The sequence below is a fragment of the Protopterus annectens genome, chromosome 14.part0, assembly GCF_019279795.1.
Source record: "Protopterus annectens isolate FY-2018-M chromosome 14.part0, PAN1.0, whole genome shotgun sequence".
Classification (NCBI taxonomy): Eukaryota; Metazoa; Chordata; order Ceratodontiformes; family Protopteridae; genus Protopterus; species Protopterus annectens.
In genome coordinates this window covers 771,364,718-771,387,747 of record NC_056748.1, presented here as the reverse complement: position 1 = coordinate 771,387,747, position 23,030 = coordinate 771,364,718, and the positions used below count along the sequence as shown (strand labels likewise).

Below are 23,030 nucleotides of genomic sequence, written 5' to 3'. Positions count from 1 at the left end.
AAGAACTTAACCATATCTGATATTAACTTGAGCAGGAACCATCAATTTTCTACTTTTCAGGGACTGAGAACTACACTCTTCACTGCCAACAAATTCCTATACAAAGAAGTAAAGAGATGTGGACACAAATGGACAGAAAAAAAATCTAATGAGTGTTGCAGGATATCAAAAGTTAGACTACACCAAGCTCCTGTAAGTCTGTCTTGTTCTACATTTAGCAGACATTCCGAAATATATCTATGATCAAAAAACATGAAGTTGTTAATTCGTTACTTAATTTGATAACACACATAGTACTTGTGACTCTGTGTGACTTACTGTTCATCCAGGAGTTTCTAAAATGACAACACAAGAACTACTTAGCCACACAAACAGCATGAAGTGTATTATTCATGATAATATATGACAAGTATTGTAACATTAATCATACAGTACTGCAAATTTACATTGTAGTATTACAATAAAAGTTCACAGTGTTGTACTGGTTGCTTGACTTCTTGACCCCCTCATTATTCTGTTTGTGTTTGTAATCTACAGATATGTTCTGCAGGGACTCCTCATTTTGAACCAGTTTCAGGAACACTGGTTTACACTTGAAAAATGGAAGTTGCATTTTCATGAGATGAAATCCAAGAATTATACCCATAATGCTGTATGTGTAATTTCTGGCGATTACCATGATTCCAATTAACATTTTTATGTATCTGTGTATGTGTAAAATGAAAATATACTCTATGAGAATAAAAAAAATAAAAAAATACAAAATAGTATTGTAAGGAATATTATATATATATATATATATATATATATATATATATATATATATATATATATATAAAAACAATACAGTTATGGTGAATGAGTGTTGTGACCTAAAATACAAAATTCCTTGAATATTGTATGATTGTCCAATACTCAGAAAGTCCAAATCTGAGATTTTCTATTATTTCCCATAAACATGAAAAATGTGTTCCGTGACTGTTTATTTAGCTTTTACTGAAATTCAGACAGGGTGTGTTGCCTTCTGCTTTCCACTGCTGGCTTGCAGGGTGGTAAATTTATATAATTTTCAGCCACCTAAGTTGCATTTTTAGTAAAGAAAAGCATCCACCAGAAAGACACTGTATTCAGGTAAGCTTTTTTAACATTTTTTGGAAAAACAAATGACACTGGAGTCAAATGTTCATTTTGATTTATGACTTTTTGTCATACTCTCTTCCACCATTTTATGCCATGGTTGCCTAGTGCTACTTCTTTTCAAAATGACAACACTGACACTGTAGACAGGTAAAACAGGAAGTATGTCTGAGACTTTTTGTTTGCAAAACAACACTCACCTGACTGTCTTTGTTATTAGGGAAATGCAAAAAAAGAAAAAAAATAGCATATGATGTTGCCTGTGTATGTTACATGTTACTGTTCTGTATAAGATTTTTTTGTCAACACCTTACTTGTGCCTGTAAGGGCATAAGTGTGACATATTTTGTGTACTTCCAGGCAACATATTTTCTGGTCAGTCAAAAAGAGATCAGTTTTGGTGCCTCAAAATTGTGTCTACTCACTCACATTTTTTTTTCACAAGCTACCCTTGCTGAATTGAATTTTTTTATCTGAAAATAGGGTTACCATCCTGTCCCTCTTTGAAAGGGACAGACCCTCTTTGAGCAGTTTTGCCATGAAAAAAAAAAATAAATAAAAAATAACAAATGTCCTGAGATTTTATGACAAAATATATTTCTTAAGTTGTTTATAATAATTGCATAAAATGGTTATTTTGTGCCTGAAACACCTAAATGTTATAAGGGGAGGGAGCAGAAGGTGGGCGTGGCAGAGAGGAGACTATGAAAAGGAGAACAAGGCCAAGGGAAAAGGGCAGCTAACACAACAGAAGGGGAGGCAAAGCCAGAAGCAACCATGCAAAAAGCAACACTAGAGAAAAAAGCATGAGAGAATTGGGAGGGAGTGGATCTCAGAAGAGAGGGATGTAAGGGAGAGTGCCAGGAAAGTGGTCCCCACTATGTAGACATAGAAATAGAGACGTCAAAAACAGGTGAAGAGAAAGAATGGAAGAACAGCAAAAAGAGATTGAGAAAAGGAGGACAGGGGGACAGGACTGGACAACAGAGAATACAACTTCTATAAAAATGATATGGAAAAAGGTGTGTGTGCATTATATAAATAAATTATTTGGGAAGAATGAGCCAACCTGTGAGAGTGAGGATGCCTAAGGGTGGTACTTCTGGAGGGCGAAAGGTTGCAGGCATCAGAGTTAATGACTTTCTGCATAAAGTGAAGGACAGTGTAGGACAGAGAAGAGGGGGGGTTTTGAGGTTTGAAAACTCTATCACTAAGATGGTTAAGGCTCTTGGCAAAGGAGACAGGAGGCACCAGGTTCCAGTAAAACGCAGTTTTGAGATTTAGAATTAGCAAGATGTGGAAGGAGTGATTAAGTTGGAGGATAAAGAAAGGACTGGCAAGCAGACCAACTCTGTGTTTAAAGGTGGTGCCATTTTAGTCCAGAAGGGACAGCATATTCAAAGCTGGCTTTGGAATATGCATCTCAGTACATGTTTATTTAAGATGTGCTACAGAAACACAAGAGAGATGGGGGTTGTTATTTTAAGTTCTGCAGTTTATACTGATACCTTTTGCTCCATGTGGTTTTGCTTTAATATCAGGTTGTCTGATTATGTTCACAGGAATTACCAGATATTTAACTACATTCTGTGCTGCCCTGTTGAAATTATGTATCGCTATTACTATGTAATGTCTGTCTCTCTTAACAATACCATTTCTGAATACTGTTTGCCTATTATTTACTCTGGACGTTTCTTGTTGCAACAGGCTCTTGCGTATGGAATTTAACGTTTTTGTACAATTGCTTCCTGTCACGTTGGCACCTAATTAATTAATTTAATAATTTATTAATTAATTAAGATTGATGAATCTTAATGATGAAATCACTATACACACTGCTTCAGCCCTGTGTTAATTTCACTGTATGACCCCTTTGTCCAATTTGATTTTATTTTCATGGAAGTGCACATATTTTACTTATGGTTCCTTTCATAATTGAAATAACTGAAATTAGAGTATTTTATAATTTTGTATTTCACATTTTACATTTGTTGACCGGGTTTGTCCGGCTGAGCCGATAGCCCTTTTTCAGTGGAGGCCTGGGGAGAAAAGCTCCACAAATTTACAATAAAATTGTAAATGAAAATAGTGTTATTAACAGAAACATTAACATTTTCAAGTTGGAGCAGTAAAAGTATACAAATTATTTGTAGAGTTTAAGCTGACATTTAACTTAAGATATGTGCAGAAACAGTATGCTAAGTTTGTAAGTACAGCAAAGATAGTAACAGTTGGTGAACATCATGCAGGTAGTGTATAAGTAGATATATTTTTAAGATTAGGTGACAGGTAATTACCTAGATAAGATAAGTAAGATGAGTAAGAGAGCTGACACATAACAGAAATAAAACCAATGAGGGCAGACAGGAGGCTACGTAGGAGAGGAAGACAGTTTAAGGAGGGTGAGTACAGTAGCATGACCAGCAACTTTTTAGGTAGTCTTTAGTGGCTAATTTAAATTCTTTGAGTTGTTTAAGTGATCTAATTTTCAATGGGAATTTGTTCCAAGAAATGGTAGGGTAGTAGCTGTAGAGGTTTTGACAAGTTTTGCTCTTGGGTTTATGATTTGTAGTAAGTCTTGGTCTGAGCTACGGAGAGTCTTAGAAGGAGTGTAGAAGGAGATTAGAGAAGACAAGTTGGGACAGAAAGATGGTTGGTACAGGACAGAGTGGATAATCTGAAGCTGAGAGAAGAGAAGCTGGTGGGGTAATTCTAGCCAGTTTAGATGTTTTAAAGAGAGACAGTGATGAGATTTATAGCTTTGATTTGCAGCAAATCTGGCCACTTTGTTATAGGTATTTTCTAGCCTAGTTAGGAGAGAGGTTTGGAGGCTGGTGAGGATCTGAGAACTGTACAATAGGCTTGGTAGGAGACAGGCATGACAAGGGAGACTTTAGCTTTGTATGATAGGAACTTTTTATTTCTGCTTAAGAGGCCAAGTTTTTGATGTTTTTTTAATACAATTGTTAACATGCAAATCAAATTTCAGTTGGTCATCTATCATGACCCCAGACGTTTTGTGTTAGGTTCAACTATGATAGGTGTTTTATTTAGAGATTGGATAGTAAAACTGGATTTAAGGTGGTTTAGGTTTTTGTGAAGAAAAAGTAAGAGTGTTTCTTTTTAGAATTCAGAATAAGCTGGTTGTTAGCGAGCCAGGTTTCAACAGAGTTGAAGGATTTCTCAGTAATAGAATACAAGTCTGAAACGGTATTTGCAATGGTGATGACTGTAGAGTCATCAGCATATTGGGCGAGGGATGATTGAGGGCGGGAGATATAGAGTAAATTTGTAAAAATATTGAAGAGTGGTGGACCAAGAATGGATCCTTGGGGATGCCCATTTTGATAGGGAGATGAGGGAAGAGAGCAGAGAGCCATTTTACTGATTGTAGTCGATCTGTGAGGTAACTAGTAAACCAGGCAATGGTAGAGGTGGAGAAGTTAATGTTAGTGAGTTTGTGCAGAAGAAACGGGTGAGAGACTGTATCAAATGCTTTAAAGAGATCTAGTAACAAGCATTACATAAGTTTATTGTTATCTCTAGCCAGGAAAATAGTGTTGATGAAGGATAGCAGGGCAGTAGTGGTGCTATGTTTTGGATGAAAGCCATGTTATGTAGGGGTGTGCAGATTTTTTTGAAGTGTTCCATGACTTGCTTATGCATGCATATTTCTAGAATTTTGAAAGAGGCGATACAATGGCTATGGGTTTGAAACTGGAAATGTCTATGGAGTTACCTCCTTTGTGAATAGGTAGAATATAGAATTGTTTCCAGATAGACATAACTTTTGATTCAGGGATAGAGCGTTTATCAGTATAGAGACTGGAAGGGAAAGAGAGTCTGCTGCTATCTGAAGGAAGTATGGAGGTAAATTATCAGCAGATGTAGAACAGGATTTTAGTTTGCAAAGTAGAGATTTAATGTAGCTGGTAGGTATTGTTTAAGGGAAAATATGTTGGTAAACTTCTGACTAGAGGAAGGGTCAAGTAAATTTGTAGTGTTAATATTCCCAGTGTCATTACTTCAGGACATTTGATTAGAGGCATTTTGAGGACTGCATCAAATTTATTTATTATTTTATTTTATTTATTTTATTTTACATTTGTTTACCGGGCTAGTCCAACTGGATATAAATCCATTTTCAGCAGAGGCCCGGGGAGAAAAGCTCCACAATGATCAAACAGACATTGAATTACATACTAGAATACAATTTTGTAGGAGGAAACATAATCAGGGAAAAACAAAGTATACATACAAATAAATTAGGTAATTAGAAGAAAAGCAGATGATAGAAAAGATAGGTTAATTAAGGACAATGTTCAGTAGGAGATAGAAAAAGTAGGATCTGGATATATAAGAGAAAAAAAGAATTAATTAGTGAGCCAGACAAGAAGGAAGGCAGGGATCTAAAGATTTAGTCTGGTTTAGTGCAGGGACATAGCCAATGAGAGTTAAAGAATAGTTTAAGGTTAGTTTTGAATTGGTTGAGAGAGGTAGCTAGTCTTAGGTTATTTGGGAGGGAATTCCATAGTTTTCCGATGGAATTGGCAAAAAGAGCATCGCCACCTGAATTATTGGATTTCGTTGTTTGTACCATGACACTATTAGAGGAGCAAAGACTATTTAGATTGGAATAGGGGGTTAAAAGTTTGTATAATGAGGGTTTTTTTTCTGGTTCTTTGATAATTTTAAATGCTTCATTAAGTTGGTTAAACATGAGAAGATTGGGGAGTTCTAACCAGCCTAGTTTTCTTAGGTTAAGGCAGTGGTGAGTACGGTAAGGTTCACCAGTTACGAATTTGGCAATATGGTTATAAGCTACAGAGAGTTTGTTGAGCTCAGTTTTTTTGAGGAAGGAAAGTACTGGAGAGGCGTAAAGTAGGGTGGAGAGAAGGTGAGTATGTGCGATAGTTAGTTTAGTATGGGGTGTAAGAAAGTTCTTAATTCTATACAAGGAACCAAGTTTCTTGTTAACTGTCTTTATAGTTTGGCTAATATGAATATCAAATTTGAGCTTATGGTCAATTGTGACACCTAGTAATTTGGTGTTGGTGACAGGCTCAATGATGGTCCCATTAGTGGACTGAACGTGGAAGGTCATATTATTAGGGAGTGGAGGGTATAGCCCTAAAGAAGAGGCTAAGGTGGGGAGAATTAGTAGTAGGTTAGTTTTTTTCGGGTTTAGGATAAGTTTCCATTCAGTAAACCATTTTTCCACTGCAGTAAAGCAGTGTTGGGTGGTTTTCTGGAGGTTACTGAGAGAGAGATCAGAGCAAATCAACGTAGAGTCGTCTGCATATTGAATGCAGGTGGCTTTAGGGATGACTGAATGGAGGTCGTTTATGAATACAGAGAAAGGAAGAAATAGTTTGAGTACTTCCAAAGCAGTCAAACCTGTCTCATTCAAATCTGTTGAACCATTGACAAAAACAACAGATTCAGCAAACTCTTGGCTTGACTGATTTGTGCATGCATATCTCAATCATGATTATACACAAAGTTAACACATCTAGCCATTTCCAGTTTAGAATGGAGTAGTTTGGGGCATGAGTCAGGGTCTCTGTTAATCTCTCCAGCGACTATTAGCCATCTATATTTTTTCATTGATCACAGGAATTGCCAGAAGGGCAACTAAAGAGCTCAACGTACTGATAGGGAAAGGTAAGAGGCCAGCAGAAAAAACAGATGCATGGGGTGATTGCAGTTTATATGAAGTATCTAAAACTGCTTTGCATTTCTTTGTTATTTCTTTTTTAGGAGGGTATGATCTCCCTTGTGGAACAGCATTCTTCTACATTTCTTTTTGTTTAATCAATGAAACAACAGATAAATAATTTGTGATTTCTGAGGTTTGAAGTTCAAACTGCTGTAGTCTACATGGATATTTATCTACGTCTTAGTTCATTTAAACTCATTTTACAGTAAGTCTGTAGCCTTTTTGCTATAAACTGATTTTAAAAAGCTGTTCTCATTAGACTTTCATACCTTTTCCTCAGATGTTAAATGGAGTTTTAATGTAATACCACAGTCTGTTTAAACATTCTAAGTGTGGCAGATATGAGATGTAACCAACTACTTCCAAGTGGTGACAACATTTTGTAAATCACTTTCACAGCATCTTATATGTTAGTTCAATATCCACTAGTTGCACAAAAAGTAGAATGAATTCATTACAGCACTGTGTGGATATTTTGAATCTGAACAATAAAATCAATAATTTCTCATCTGTTATTGTGTCATTTAGGAAAATCCCTTAAAATGAATAGTGTGTACTGTCAGCATGAGAGGTGCCAGGAGCTTTCACTTGGTGGTGAAGATACAGCACACATGATTTTAATAACACCAAACAAACAAACAAACAAACAAACAAACAAACAAAGTATTAAACATAATAAAACCATAAGAGTTCCATCAGCTGGCTGACATTCAGTACTGTTTCTGTATAACCTGTGCCTCTTGATGTCTAAACCTAGTCATTGTGAGACTGGAATATTATACTGGAATTAGGACACTCTGAGCTTTGTGCAGAGACAAGTCAGTCTAGTACTGTACTGGCACGAATGCAACATGTTGGGTGTTTCAGTGTCTGCAGCATATTTCTGAAAGATGCTTTCTTAATTTCTTTAGATGGTTGCTCCTCATCAAATATAATGGCTTTATTATTACCTGGTTGGGTTTCTGTGCTATTCAGGAGGTGCTGCTCTATTTGAATCTCAAGGTGTTTCTGAATAGCTAGTCCAAGAACTTCAGGGTCTACAGATGCTCCATAAACTTCCCACGTCATGCCCTCGTCATCCCATTTCACCTCTCTTATAGGTGTAGGCTGAGGCGGCTGCTGTGTCTCTAATGTAACTTCAGGGAAAAGGTGAGTGGGGAATAAACTACCTGATGATATGGGGCTTGTAGCTACTGACCTGCAGTTCATGAATGGGACTGTTTGCACTTCGGCATCCTTCACATCAACAGAACAGAACATTCCTGCTTGCAGATCAATATTGGAGGTCATTGTCCACTTATCCATTGTTCTTTGGGCATTTGGTATGGATTCTGAAATCTTGCTCATTTCAGTTGCATTTTTGGAAGAGTTATGATTCAAAATGTCTTTCTGTGTGAGGAATGATACTTCTCCAGGAATTCCACAGCACTTCATCAAGCGCTTTGTGTCTAACCCTGATTCACTAACAGATGACACCAGTTTGGGGAAGGTTAGAATACTGGACACTGGAGAAAGATTGTGGTATTTAGGTATGGCTGGATCCCTTCCAGATTCACTGAATGAGTTCACTATTCTAGGAAACAGTTTGACTGATGGAATTGGTAGGGAATGACAATAAGCTGGGATAGTATCATCCATCCATGCAAATGTTTCATGCACTGCATTATTTTGGCACATATTATTAGTATAATTGGTCATAACAGCATGGGCTTGCATTGCACAAGGAACATTACATGACATACCTCCAGGAAATACTGCACTAATATGGTCTTTTAACATAATTTCATTGGCAAGATACATACTGGCAGACATCCTATTGCCTATAGAATTTTGATGAAGAGTTCCAGATGTACAGACCAATGCATAATGTTGCATTGTGTTATTCCCAGAACTAGTTACCGGAAAACTTTGATTTTTACTAGAACTTAGGATGTCATTTGCACTTGTTATAGATGCCATGCACATTTCCTCCTTGAATGTTTCGCTTTGCCTTTGTAAAGGCACCCCATGTGGCACCGAACCTTCAAAGCTGTTACATGAACAGATTCCGGAGCACAGAGAACTGGTTTCACTGCGAGCCATGGCAACATGACATTTTATCTGTTTGCAACCACTACAGATAATATCCGAGTGACTCCTTGGGAACCTGCATCTTGTTACTGTCATACTGTCTCTACTTTCATCTCTGGTTAGCATTGTTTTCATATCACCAATAGATGAGAAACTGGTTGGAATACTAGTCTTAGAATTATCCTTAAAATGTTCATTTTCCAAGGTTAATGGGGGTTGTTCACAGAAAATGAAGCTGTGCTGAACTTTATTTCCTTCTGAAGCATCACTCTTCATAGTAGAAGGGCAAATATTATTGGTAGCATTAATGTGTAAAGCAGGGTTTGCTACATAATTTGAGGAAGCACTGATGCTGACATCAGTTTGGGCTTGATAAACATTACTGCTGTGGCTTTTCCTGAGGCTGTGTTTGCTTTGTCTTTCTAAGTATGTTACATGTTCAGGAAATAAGATGCCTGAAGAGCTTTTGGACAGAAAACAGCAGCCTAATTTGTGGCTACTGTTGGAAACAGAATTGAGATTTTCATGGCTGGAAGTGATGTAGAATCTGCAGTTGCTAGCTGCCATGATAACTTTATACCTGGTAACAGAAAAAAAAAGTTAATCATTTTAGATAGTTACTGGTGCTTGCAATAACAAATAAAAATAAATTTAGAAAGCAGAAAGTTGTTTGCTAATCATAACTGCTATTTCTTGTTACACAGCTGATTCATGGCTATTTTTCATGTTAGGTACAATTACTAGTCTGATCTATCAGCAAAAAAGTCAGTGTATAAGCAATCACATTCAACAAAGCAGTTTTACTGAGAGATGTCTGTGATCTGGGGAAACTTTGAAATGAAACAACTAAACACCTTGTTAGTGAATGTTTACATTCATATACTTTTTAACCTAGCATTGTAAACACACATGAACTCAATGTACACCCCAATCACTAATATTTTCTTTTGATAAAACAAAATGTTCCTGAATATATGAGTTTGATCAGTTTACCTTCGAATAATAGAATATCATATATGTGGACATGCAAATGTGCGACCTGTGTAATCGAAAATTTTCAATGTCATATATCAAAATGTCGAATTACACATAGCGGAATCCAAAATTCATCCTTTTTCGAACCCCTGCTATAATATGCTTTCTACTGTGCAAAAGTGTATAGTGAGCAGTCCAACACAAACCACTGTGAATGTACTGTAGTGCAGAGTATTCAAATTCCATTCCAAACAACACGTGGTATAAATGGTGTATGCCCGGCACACATTTCAAACTTAGAGTGCATCACATGTGAAACCTTAGCAATTATTAGTCCATAATATGACCATATGCCTGTATAATTCAAGGAGATGGATCTTGCAGCATATATTGTCCCTTCCCTGTGTTTTAAAATGAACAATGCTTAGCTACTAATTGTACAAAGCCCCGTGCAGTAAATTGTGCCCTAATGCACAGCAGCCTTTCAAAGGCTGTTTCCTTGTCCACGAGCCTCTTCCTTTGTGGTGATGCTGGTACACACAATTCATGTCTCACACGCATGTCATCCACATGATTTTGTTCAAGCTGGATGGCATGCAACACATCCAACAGATACAGTTGTTTCTTCCCCATTAAACTTCTGAGTCTCCTGTGCCATCCCTCCACCACATTTTGGCTATTTGGATAGCCCATGGTGCATGTATCAAACTGGTTCCAAAAGGGTATCTCAAATTTTGGAGGCAACCTCTCAGATGTTGTACCCCTCATCCCATATCGCCTTGGTCTGCTGAGTATGTAGTTTTCCCTAAAAAATGTACACAGCGCCTTACCATTCTCTGGCATGTCAGACTCAGTCTCTGAGAAGGTGGATGCCACATCATCTTGAGCCACAAAGGCAAGTGCTGAGATCTCTTTACATAGCAATGCAAATGAGATATCACTACCAAATGTTGCCGATAAATGCAGCTTCTGTATCTGTCGCCAGACTATCTGGCACAGGTGAAACCAGCAGCCTTTCGCTGCTGATTCAGTCAGATGCCACTTAATACAGTTCAATGGGGCTCTCTCAAAGTCAGTCAATACTATGTTAGGCATCAGCTTTAAATTATGCTCTGCACACAACTGTAGCACTATGCCCCAGAACAGGTCATAACACTGTTCTGAGTTGCTAGGCAATATACCGTATACCACTGGACACACTTTCCTACTGTTGGCATTATCAAGAGCACAGTGTATACTGTATATTTGGCGACATTCTGTTGTGCTAATGAGGAATGTTCCATCTGCCATTATATACACAGAGGTACACATCAGTTTGAGGTTTTCAGTTGTAGTTATCACAACAGCATGAACTGCATCCTCAGCATCAACACTACTATGGTGTACTATGAAAGCACCCGACTTAATAGGAAGGATGTCAGGGCTCAAGTCCCTCAATGACTTCATGGCTTTGAATGTCTCAGCTTTCTTGTACCTATACCTGCTAATGGTCTGCTTTAAGGCAGTTGTATTTGGAAGCTCGTGCACAACATCAGAGGAAGTGGTGGCCAGTACCTCTGAGACCACCTTGCAGGGGTCCTCAATAGAGTGCTCTGCCCTTCTCTTAAGCTGGTGTTGCACCCTAAATACTTCTGTCTTGAGGACATCAGGGGCATGGTAGTGCTCTGTACTATTAAGTAGTTTGAACCCGTCGAACTCCACTTCCATGACACATCCGCCGTTACACTTATCTTTGTTCTTCTTAATACAGTACCAATACTGCTTGTCAGCATTTTCTTTATAGTACTGATACCCATCCACAACTAATAGCTGCCTCCCTTTCTGAGTTGTACTCGTACTGTACACAGCATTCACTGCTCCAGGCTTAAAATACACATTACATGCATCATCCTAGAAGTACTCAAATACCATCATGTTACAATACACCCGTAGTCTATTTCATGACATTCTTGTTATATTAACTTATATTTCTTACCTGCATGGTGCCTGTATACAGTTTAAACCAGCTAACAGTTTCCGTAACCGTTGAACAGTTGGGGAAGCAAAACAGACCCATTACATGTACTGATTCATGTTTTTATTATCGAGACAGCCACTTTTTTCGCATTCAGATGTGTGAAAGCTAATAGGACAAATTTCAGTAGCTGTTCGCATACATATCAGTTTGCCCAGTTTACAATCGCCCTTCTGTGAACTTGAAAATGTACTTACGAACAACTAATGTTCGACCTTTTGATTTTCAATTAATCAAAGGTAAACCGTTTGATCATTTATCACTACCTTTTTTCAAATGTAAAATATTTTTATTAAGATTATTTATAGAGGAATAAAAACTTGGGTAAGCATATGTATGCAGTGTCATAGGTGCACTAGTGATTGACTGGCATTGTATGTTACATGCATTATTTCCCCTGAATCTAATGTCCTGTGTTTTTCCATGTCTGTCAATTCAACAATAGAAGTTTGTATCCTGTATCTTTTTCCTATTTCTTTCCATTCCTCTTGCGTTTTTACCCTCCCCCTTTTATCTTGACCTTCCTACTGAATCTTCTTATGACAGTTGTATTATTTATGTTAGCATTTCATTTTCCCCCCTTTTCATTTGGCAGCTATATAAGCTTCCTCATGCCTACCATATCAACATTCTTTCCTTCTCCTTCTTCCCAGGTGTTTTTCTTTCCTTTTTTTTCCCTTGTATAACCTCCTCCACAAATGTAATAGCTCTGCTGCCTGCATCCCACTAGCCCAGTCTTTCCTTCCTTAATGACAAGAACAAGATTCACTGCCAGGCCAGAGCCCTATGTCTCATTTGTTTTCTGCCTGAGGTAGAGCCCCATCAGTCTATGTGTTACGCTGTCTGTGAGGGGCTGGCTGTTAGAGATCTGCCCTAGTGTGGGAGTTGTGTGGGGCCACATCCCTACCCTGGCCTAACCACATATCGCCTGGGAGGCTGGCAGCTATGTTAATGCCACTGCTATATGGAATCCACAGGTAGGACTTTGCCTAGTTATGGCATCCTTTGCAGACCAAGCTACCACACCTTCCTTAGCTGTAACTTAACCAGCATTGGTCTTTAACCAATGCTTACTCCTTCACTCTGTCCAAGACTAGTAACCGGGCATCAGCTGCTCACACCAATCCTCCTCCCCAATCATTATAGCTCCTATGCCCCTAACCAGACTTAGGTGACTTTGGGTGCAGTTAGGGCTTTATTGATATATGCCTTGTGCAAGTGTTTTTTTTTGTGTGAGTGTAGCCTGTGTATGTAGAGTTACCATCTATTTTTAAGTTTTATACACCAAACGTCTTCTCATTCTTTAACTGCATCCACTCATGTGGTGTGTACCCATCTGCACTCCATGAACATGTGAATCAGTCACACTCCCACTTAAATGTAACTGTATAACCTATTTCCTTTCTTCCCTTCTCACCATGTTATCCAGAGTGTTTTGGTTTCCACATTACTCACAAAGCCTTTTACCGTTCCTCATTTCCTTTACTTTTCCACTCACTTCTTCCTCAGTTTCCTCTTCTCCTCCTCTCTTTCACTTTTCTCTGGCCTTTGCAAATTAATTCACTTCTTCCTTAGCTTTTCCATTTCAGAAGCTGCCATTTTCTTTACTCTCTTGTTCTTCATTATACCTGATGGGATTCCCTATTACTTAAAGCGTTCCTTAGATTATCACCTTTTTAGCACATCTTTGGGATCATGCTCCATACTTCCATCTAGCTTGTTTCATTTGTGACTTCTATCTTCTCTCCTTTTACCAACACTACCTTGGCATTGTGATCTATCCTGTTTCAGTTGTGATTTGTTTCTCTTTTCTCCACTTCCCATCCCCTTATTGTTTTCTTTGCATACTTTTTTACTTTCCATGTTATGTTTTTTTTACCTGTCCTTCCTGTTCTGTCTGATTCATGCATTTGGTCATTGCCTTATTGAGGCTATCCTCCTGGCCTCTTGAACTACTGTTTCCAATTGCTCAGTTATTCTTTGCTGCAACTTCTTTTCTTCCATCAGTTTCTTTTCCTCTTAATCTCTGGTAGATATTGAAAGCTTTAGCAAATACTTCAAAGTTCCTTCAGTGGCTCCCAACTGCATCCTTTTCCTACCTAACCTTTATGACTTGTTTTCCTAAGCAAACTTGCTACAACTTTATCGTCTCTCTTTCTGTTACTGGGATACTTTCCTTGGGATTGCCATGCTGCTGTTGCTGCTGATGATAACTCTCATGCTGTGATGTAAGCCTTCATCTTTCACTCCCTTATGAGACATGCCACTTACTCTTAGTTCCTTGCTAATGATCTCCCTCGTTTTCCCAGCTCTTCCTCCAGGTATTGGGTATTTTTGCCCATAGCTTTGGGGTATCATTATCTTGCTCTTGTGCCTGTTTTTACCTCCTCTTCTGCTTACTCTTACTTATAATATTTTTAGGGTTGTATTCTAGGACGGCTTTCTTCTTAAGTGACTCAGATGTTTTTGTCACTACCTTTCTACATTCTGATTTCCTTTGTCAGCAGTATGCAGCCAATTATGAAAAGTGAGATGTGTGCTTGCTCTTTCTCCGTTATTTGTATTTTCTTCTAACTTGCTCTCTCCTGATCACTATTGCCGTCATATCTATAGATATTATAAATAACCCTGGTGATAGCAGGCAGCCCTGCCTAGCCCCTCTTTGGATGTTTTTTGTTGTATCTATCTATACATATGTGAGCATATATATATATATATATATATATATATATATATATATATATATATATATATATATATATACATACACACACACACACACACACACACACACACACACACACACACACACACACACACACACACACAGACACACTCAGACACACACACACACACACACACACACACACACACACACACACACACACACACACACACACACACACACACATATATATATATATATATATATATATATATATATATATATATATATATACATTTTAATATATATATATATATGTGTATATATATATATATATATATATATATATATATATGGTTCCCCTTCAAAACATCTAAAACCTAAAATATCTAAAACCCATAACATCTAAAATCAAAACATCGAGAATAGAACATCTGAAACCCAAAACATCTAAAATCCATAATTTCGATTTTCATAACATCTAAAATGTATAATATGTAATAGTGTATCATCAAACGTGTAAATGTTATAGTTTAATCTGTTAATCTTGTGGTATCATTATGAGATGTTGTAGTTTTTATTTCTATAGTTATTATTTATATATTGTAGGAATTTATACTATTAATATAGTGTTTATTTTGCCACTCTGTATGTGTTTTTTAGGCCATACAGGTAAGTGATAGAGACATTATGTGTACAATCTTTATGGTGATCGTGATACAGTAGTGTTAGGAAATTAACTTTTTCCCTCTGTAGTGCGATCTCGGAGTTGGTGTATTTCATTTACAGTGGGTGTGAGGAGTGCAGAGGAGCTTGCCCCCCCTGCAGAAACATAGTAAAAAGTGTGGTTTGTTAGTTTGGTGTCGTTATATGTGGAGGAGATGTTATTTTCATGTGATTTGTAGTGGTTTATGTTGTGATGCACATTTTAGATGTTATGAAATTCGATAGTATGGGTTTTAGATGTTTTGGGTTTTAGTTGTTCTAGTTTTAATGTTATGATTTTAGATGTTATGGGTTTTAGATGTTTTGAAGGGGAACCATACATATATACACACACACACACATATATATATATATATATATATATATATATATATATATATATATATATATATATATATGGGTCTACTTCTATAGACTGAATTTACACTTACCCGAAGTTCAGTTTCTTGAGATGACAACACCAAACTTTCACAAAACTGAAATTGTACACTTGGCCAACATGGAAAAATTTGCCCTTTTCCCCACTGTAGTATGATCCTGGAGTTGGCGTATTTAGTTAGTGGGGTGGCGGGGGGTTGCGGGGTGGTGACATACCGCCATATGATTTTTGGTTCAGTGTTGGCCAAATGTCTCTGTTCCCTATATATCCAATATCTAAATCATTGTCTTGTGCCTCTCTCTCAGGCATGTCTATTAGAAAGGTCATTTGACTGAATCAGATGCCTTATTAATGTTGAAGAAAATGAGTCCTATTATTCCATACCTCCTTTTTTCTTACTGCTCTGTAAATCTCAATACATTTTACTAGCTGTCACTATCCAGCCTTCCTTTGAAGAATCCCACCTGCACTAACACCATATCCTGCCTACCTTCTAGAAACTTAGGAAGTATTTGTCTATCAGTATTAATCTGGGATACAGGCCTGATGTCCCCAGTATTTGTTATGTGGGCTTTTCCCATGGAAATTAAGTTCATCTTTATCTTTCCCATATAGCATGGTAATTTCCCCTTTTCTTCACCTAGGTTAATTACTTTTGAAAACTCCCATTATATTTCCTTCTCCACTATTTTGGAAAATTCAGTAGGAAAGCTATCTGCTCCTGCTGCTTTCCCATCTTTTAGCCCCTTTATGGCTTTGTTTACCTGCTGTAATGTAAGGGGTGGTCCAGGATGTCGTATTCTTCTCCCTTTAAGCCCATATCACTGTATCTAAGACCCCTCTCCCTGTCCTCTCTTTCCTCTCTCTATTATACATTTTGTCAAACAACTGGGTTATATCTCTTCTCATTGCACACTTCCTTGCTAACTGTTCCTTTACTGTTCTCTGTCTTTCTCGGGTTTGATTATCATTTCTTTCAGCTTCTGTGCGAGTGTATTCCCCATTCTCTCTCCCATTGCTTTTACTTGCATTTTCTATTATTTTCAAAGTTCATTCTCTAGTTTTATTTTCTGTATACCTTCTAGATTTGCATTCAAATTATATTTTTCCAGTTCTAGTATTGGCTGCATCCATATTTATTTAGAGTTACTTGGAGTATTCTGATACCTTTTCTATATGAAAATTTCTTCTATGTTATTTTATATCTGCCTGCCTACTGCATTAATCAGACCCTTATTATCACTTTTATCCTATTCCAGTGCTTTTATTATGTTTCCTACCTCTTTTCTTAGTCTTTCCTTGTCTCTCTGTCTTGCCCTTCCACTCATTTTAAAGTACCCCATCTCTACCCTCTAAGGCTTTGGGCCTCCTTCTCTGCATCTCTATCATTCTGACATTCTGACATAAGCATGGTCTGAAATAGCTCTCTTTCCATTTCTCCTTACTTACTTATAGCCTTATCTCTTTCTTTCTCTGTTTCACCAAGAACCTGTTGAGCCTGCTGTCTTTAACTAGCTCACTGCGGGAGAATGCGTATTACTTACCCCTTCATTTCTTTCCTTCCATCTGTCTAGTCACCCCCTTTAGGTCCTTCTGCCTATTCTTATCTGTTATTTCTCACTCCCTTTTTAATCTAACTCTGGATTTAGTCACATTAAAGTTTCCCCACCTCTGATTATTTCTATTCCATGCCATTCTAATCTGCCCCCCCCCCTTTTAAGAATTCTGTGAAAAGTTTCTCTCTTCATCTTTTTTGGGTGTTTATACATCAGAACTATACCTATGTCATCAACCATCCTGTGCAGATCCCTGAACTGGTACCTCCTCAACTCAATGTTGAGGGGTAAAAAAGGTTGTCTTGTAGCTGAAGACCAGAAAAAAAGCTGTTCTCCTTTCAGAAACTTTAATGTAACAAGACATTTGTCACAGTTAAATCATTACTGCACATAGATCTGAGACCTCAAATACAGTATCAGCATTCATTTATGAAGCTGATACTGCACTCCATCACCATCGACATCTGCTGATTTTCCCCTTGAAAGCTTGTCCCCGGACAGCTGCCCCCTTCATCCTACCCAAGTTACGGTTTTGGTACTCACTGCCTGTCTTCTACCTTTCTCAATCTACTTTGCCTTTCTAAATTCATTCTCTCTAATGATCTCTGGAAGTTTGTACTCTTCCATATTTCTCCCTCTATCTTGTCTGTCTAAACTCATTTCCTTCAGTGGATCACTGGAAGTTTGTACTATAACTTCTAATGGTTGCATCCTGAGTCTTTTCACAAAACCTAGTTATATCTTTGCACTTCAAACAGATGTTGATATCCTTGGAACTATACTTGTTCTTAAAGAGATGCAAATGAAAAACTATTCAGCACAAAGTAATTAGTACAGTGGTAGCATTAATTAGATTTTAGGCATTAAACTGGATAATATAAAGCATAGTAAACACAAGAAATGTTCCATTTGTAAACAACTTACACTACATCAGCAACCACTGTTACACATATACTCTCATCAGCGTTTTGGGCATCCAGCTGAGAACTTTCACATGTGACTGAACTGTTTCGCATGTGCTGCTTGGTTAGTGAAACATTTAGAGAAATGTGAAAATTATGACACTACAAATAAATACTATATGAACCATATTTAATATCTAACTGCACAACACAATGGTCAAGTATCAGTGCAGCTCTGCTGTGTAGCATATAAACTTTACGATTAAATATTTCAGTAACTTGAATGTAGCATAGCTTTGCAATTATTATTAAAATAGGCTGATCCTAAAGAAATGCCTGGAAGCATCACTAAGGTTTAATGCATTAACTACTTACCTTCCTCTGTCCTTTTCATTAATTCTTACAAGTTCATTATCATCAACTTTCTTTATACATTTTCTACAAGGGGTCCAGTGATACATCAACTACTGCTACCTCTCATGATTAAATGTCACTTTCCTACCTTCCTTGACAATCATGCCAGACTATCGCAGTCTTCTCTCGCACAATCCATCCATCTCTTTGGCGGATATCATAATTTCCTTTTGCATTCCTCCTGTCTCTCCCAAATCTTCTCAAAATAATCTTCTGCTTTTCTGCACGTGTCCAAACCACCGCAATCCATTTTCTTTGACATTCTCTGCAATTGTAACTGCTTTGGCTTCTGCTCTATAATGTCATCATTGCTTCATAACCTGCCTCAGCCACTTCATTTCCATCACTTCTAGCTTCATCTACTCTTCTTCCTTCATTGTCTAGGTTTCTGTATCATACAAAAGTACTGGTCACATCATTATTTTGTGCAACTTAATTTTTAGCTTATTTGGCATTCTTCTGTCACACACAATTCTTGACATTCTGTGTCAGTTGGCTGCAGCCCTTCTGATTCTAGCTCTGACCTCCTCATTCAGTTTCTAGTTCCCTCAACCATACCGCATGCATACTAGAACTTGTTAACCTGTTCCAATGTTTTTACTTCTATTTCAGTTTTGAGTTTCTTCTGCTTTTCTCCATTTCCTGCCATGACAATTGTCTTGTCTGTTCTCAGTTTCATACAGTATGCTTTCAGTTCTGCATTTCATTCCGCTATCATTTGCCTAAGTCCCTGTTCAGAGTCTGTTTCTAATGCCACATTATCTACAAATAGCAGCTTTGTTGATCTGTCCTCATCAACCTGCTTGCTAATGTAGTTCATCAGTACTATGAACAGTCATGAACTCAGAGATGAACCCTGATGCACTCCCATTCTCACTGGGAACCCCACTGTGACTCTGAACACAGTTTAAAAACAGCCTGCACTAATTCTACCAATTTTCTAGGACTTTAAACCATCACAGGATTGCCCAGATTAGCTTTCTTGGGGCCTTTTCATATGCTTTCTTCAAGTGTAGGAATACCCATCTGGACTCTTTCATATCTCTAGCATATTCTCAACTATCTGCCTCACTGCCAACATTATGTTGGTTGTGCTGCATCATGAACTGCTCATCTCTCATCTTTGTACTACTCTGTGTCTGTGTAAGTTTATCAGTCACTCTCTTCAGCACTGTCAATGAGTGTGACTGGACTTTAATACCACTGTAGTACCCACACTTGTGAGTGTTCCCTTTTCTCTTGTACATTGGCACTATAAAGCTTATTTTCTGTTGATCTGGGATACTCCTTCTTTTCCCTATTGCAATTAGTACCCCCAGGAGCCATTTCCTCCCTAAGTCACCCAACATCTTGTTCATATCCACTGTGACCTCATCTGAGCATGCTGCTTTCTATGACTTCATTTTCCTTAGTGATGCTCTTCAGTAGCATAGCAAGTGTGGGATGAAGGGTGCAGCTGCCCTGCATGCATGGTGTTAGGGGAAGTTATCAGGAGATTCTGACTGGTCAGCACTGGACTACTAGTATGAATGCTGATAGTGCATTTGTGATCAAGGCTGATGTGCATTAGCTTCTTTTGTGTAGTATAAGATGTACCAAGTACTTTGCTATGTATTTGAGAAGAAAGGATGTATTTTCTAGACTTAAATTGAGGGGGACAGATGGGGGAGAACGGTGACAGAGAGATAGCACCGGTCACTGGATGAGCAAGTAAGAAAAAGAGACACTACATGGTAGTGACAGAATAAAAAAATGGAAAAATAATTTTGTAAAAACAGAGAGAAAGTAAAGAGAATGATATATAGACACAAATTATTATTGTTTTTAAAGAAGATTCACATTTTAGGAAAAGAAGTTAAAACAAGATATAGAAAGATGAACGCAATACTAGATGATGAAGGTAATATGTAATATAAACAAGAAGAAATTATGGAGGTGGTTGAATATTTGTAAGTAGAATATATGAAAAAGAAGAAGTAGAGGGAAAAATCAAAAGTTAAATGATATCTGGAAATGTTAAGAAACGTTTAGAAGAGAAAATTAAAATGGAATAATTTGAGCTCATTGTAAAGGAAGGGAAGGAGGAATCAGCACCAGGACTGGATGCATTAAATTATGGATATTATAAGGGGATAGATAAAAGTGAAAAAAGTGTCCATTCAAATACTGACTAATTTGTTGGAGAAAGGTATAAAAGAAGAAGATATATGTGGTGGGAATTATTAAATTTATATAAAAAACATGAAAGAAAAGAAATAAAAAATGGAGGACAATTACTGTAGGAAATAATTTCTATTAAAATAATGCAAACAAGGACGTAAAAATTATTGGATAAAGTTATAGGAGATTGGACTTTAGGTGTAAAAGGAAGAATACTGAAAGAAATATTCATAATCGTAAAAAAAGTGATAGATATAATTAAAAAACAATGAAGTATGACTTGTAACATGTGATGTATGAAAAACATTGGACAGGGTAAGCCATGAGGCAATGTAGAAGATATTAGAGGCATATGGGATTGGGAAAAAAGTAGTGAATGCATTAAGAATGTGTTATGAATAACCCTGGTAATAGGCATAGTAAATGGATGGGAATAATAAGAATTAACAGAGGAGCTAAACAAGTATGACATTTGAGCATTCGTCTCTTTTGTATTGGAGATAAAGGCAATAATAACTAACATGCACATGTGGAAAAACAGAGGTAAAATGGGAGATGAAGAAAGGAATTGTGATACATATGTGTTTGCCATATGCAGGTGATTTGGTTGCTGTGGTTAAAAACAACGTTTGGATAAATGAGATTGTGGTAATGATTGCAATTTTTTAAAAATGTTGGATTACAGTTAAATAAATTGTAAGGGATTTGGTGAAATTAAGAAAATAAATGGCATGTATTGTATCTGAAAAGGAGTGAAATTTGGAGAATATGAAGTTATAACAGGACAATGGAGTAAATAACTGAAGAAATTAAAAAGTTACTGCTTTGATGGAAACATTTTTATCTCTCACTTAAGGAAAATGTATACTTATATACTGGAGAAACTAGCATAATTTGAGGGAGTATATTTCCAGCTAAGATAGAGAAAGATTTTAGGGGTATTTTCAGTTTTATTTGGGTGTCAAGATTGAACACAGTTAAAAAAGGGTGATATATAATAAAAAGTAGAAGGAGACTTGAATTAAAAATGTACTATATTTAGCATCTATCCATTTGTGTTGGGTAATGAGGACTGTAAAATATAGAGAAAAATAAAATATAGGAAAAATATTGTATATGAAATATGAAAAAGTACATATGAAGGAAAGGACAAAATAATTAGTAAGCAGGACAGATGGGAAAGTATATGAAAATAATGTCAAGTTATGGAAGTTAAAATTTAATGAAGTCTATGGAAATAGAAATAAATGGTATAAAATGATCATGGAAAAATATGACAGTGTAATTGTGGAAATAATTAAAGGAAAGGTAAGGAATGCTATAAAAATAGAAGGAAAAGGTATGAGATGTTTTATGAGGTGGGGGATTTTCTGTGGAGAATTTTGCTAGATAAAGGTAATATGAAATATAAAGTAATTGAAAAAAGAAAATGCAATGTGGGACAAACAAAACATTGACTTGCAATGCAAAAAGAATCAAACATTTTGAAAAAGTGTAAAAATTATTATAAATACCTCTCAAGCTCTTATCACAAAAAATTTGAACAAAGCCTAAAATAATGGGAGACGAAGGGCCAAAAATATTGACACATTTTGAATATTGCTCTTATCAATGTAGACGGCTTCTAGAATAATAGGATTTGTGCTGGCATGTATTTTCTAAAGGATATGAAATTCCAATCTCAGATGTATGTCATTATTTAGTGACTTCAGTCCTCGGTGAATTGCCAGAAAACCACAAATTTTATGAGAAACAGATCAAAAATATGAGGTAAAAATCTGGACTAAATTGAGAGGTATATAAATGGGAGGGATTTGTAAATATAAATATGGACATGATGTTTTATGAAATGTATGAGAAAGGAAAGAATTGTAGAAGTGACGAATGGGACAAAATGTTATTTGTTGCAATATGGGTATTGTGGAAAATAAGATTATTGATTATTATATAATAAAAATAGAGAAGCTAAAGTTGAGTTAGCTGAAATAAAGAGATAGTTATGAAAGACAGGGTGGGAATATAGAAGGAAGGGTAAAAAGGTAAAATAAGTTGTAAACGGATATTGATAGTATAATGACAATGAGATTCTAACAATATTAACAATGAACATATTATTAATGTGCAACTGGAAGTATAAATGCTGTGGAAGTGAAAATGTGTACAGTATTAAGATACATAAATAAACCAACCCCAACTCTTTTTGAAAAGTACTGTGGGATATTTTATACCCACCTGAGCTACCACCCACTCAGGCAGATGAGGGTTTCAGTTTAATGGCTCATCTGAAGGACAACACACTCAGGAGAGCAGCAC

At 36.8% G+C, this 23,030-nt stretch overlaps 1 protein-coding gene across 1 annotated transcript in view; it reads right to left on the bottom strand.

Annotated features, from left to right (window-relative positions):
- Window positions 1-7,451: 7,451 nt before the first annotated feature.
- Window positions 7,452-23,030, bottom strand: part of GPRIN2 (G protein regulated inducer of neurite outgrowth 2) — a 91,181-nt gene continuing 75,602 nt past the window's right edge. The window contains exon 3 of the mRNA XM_044056508.1: window positions 7,452-9,506. Within this exon, the coding sequence (XP_043912443.1) occupies window positions 7,676-9,493 (1,818 nt within the window). The 5' untranslated portion in view covers window positions 9,494-9,506 and the 3' untranslated portion in view covers window positions 7,452-7,675. The remainder of the gene's footprint in view (window positions 9,507-23,030) is intronic.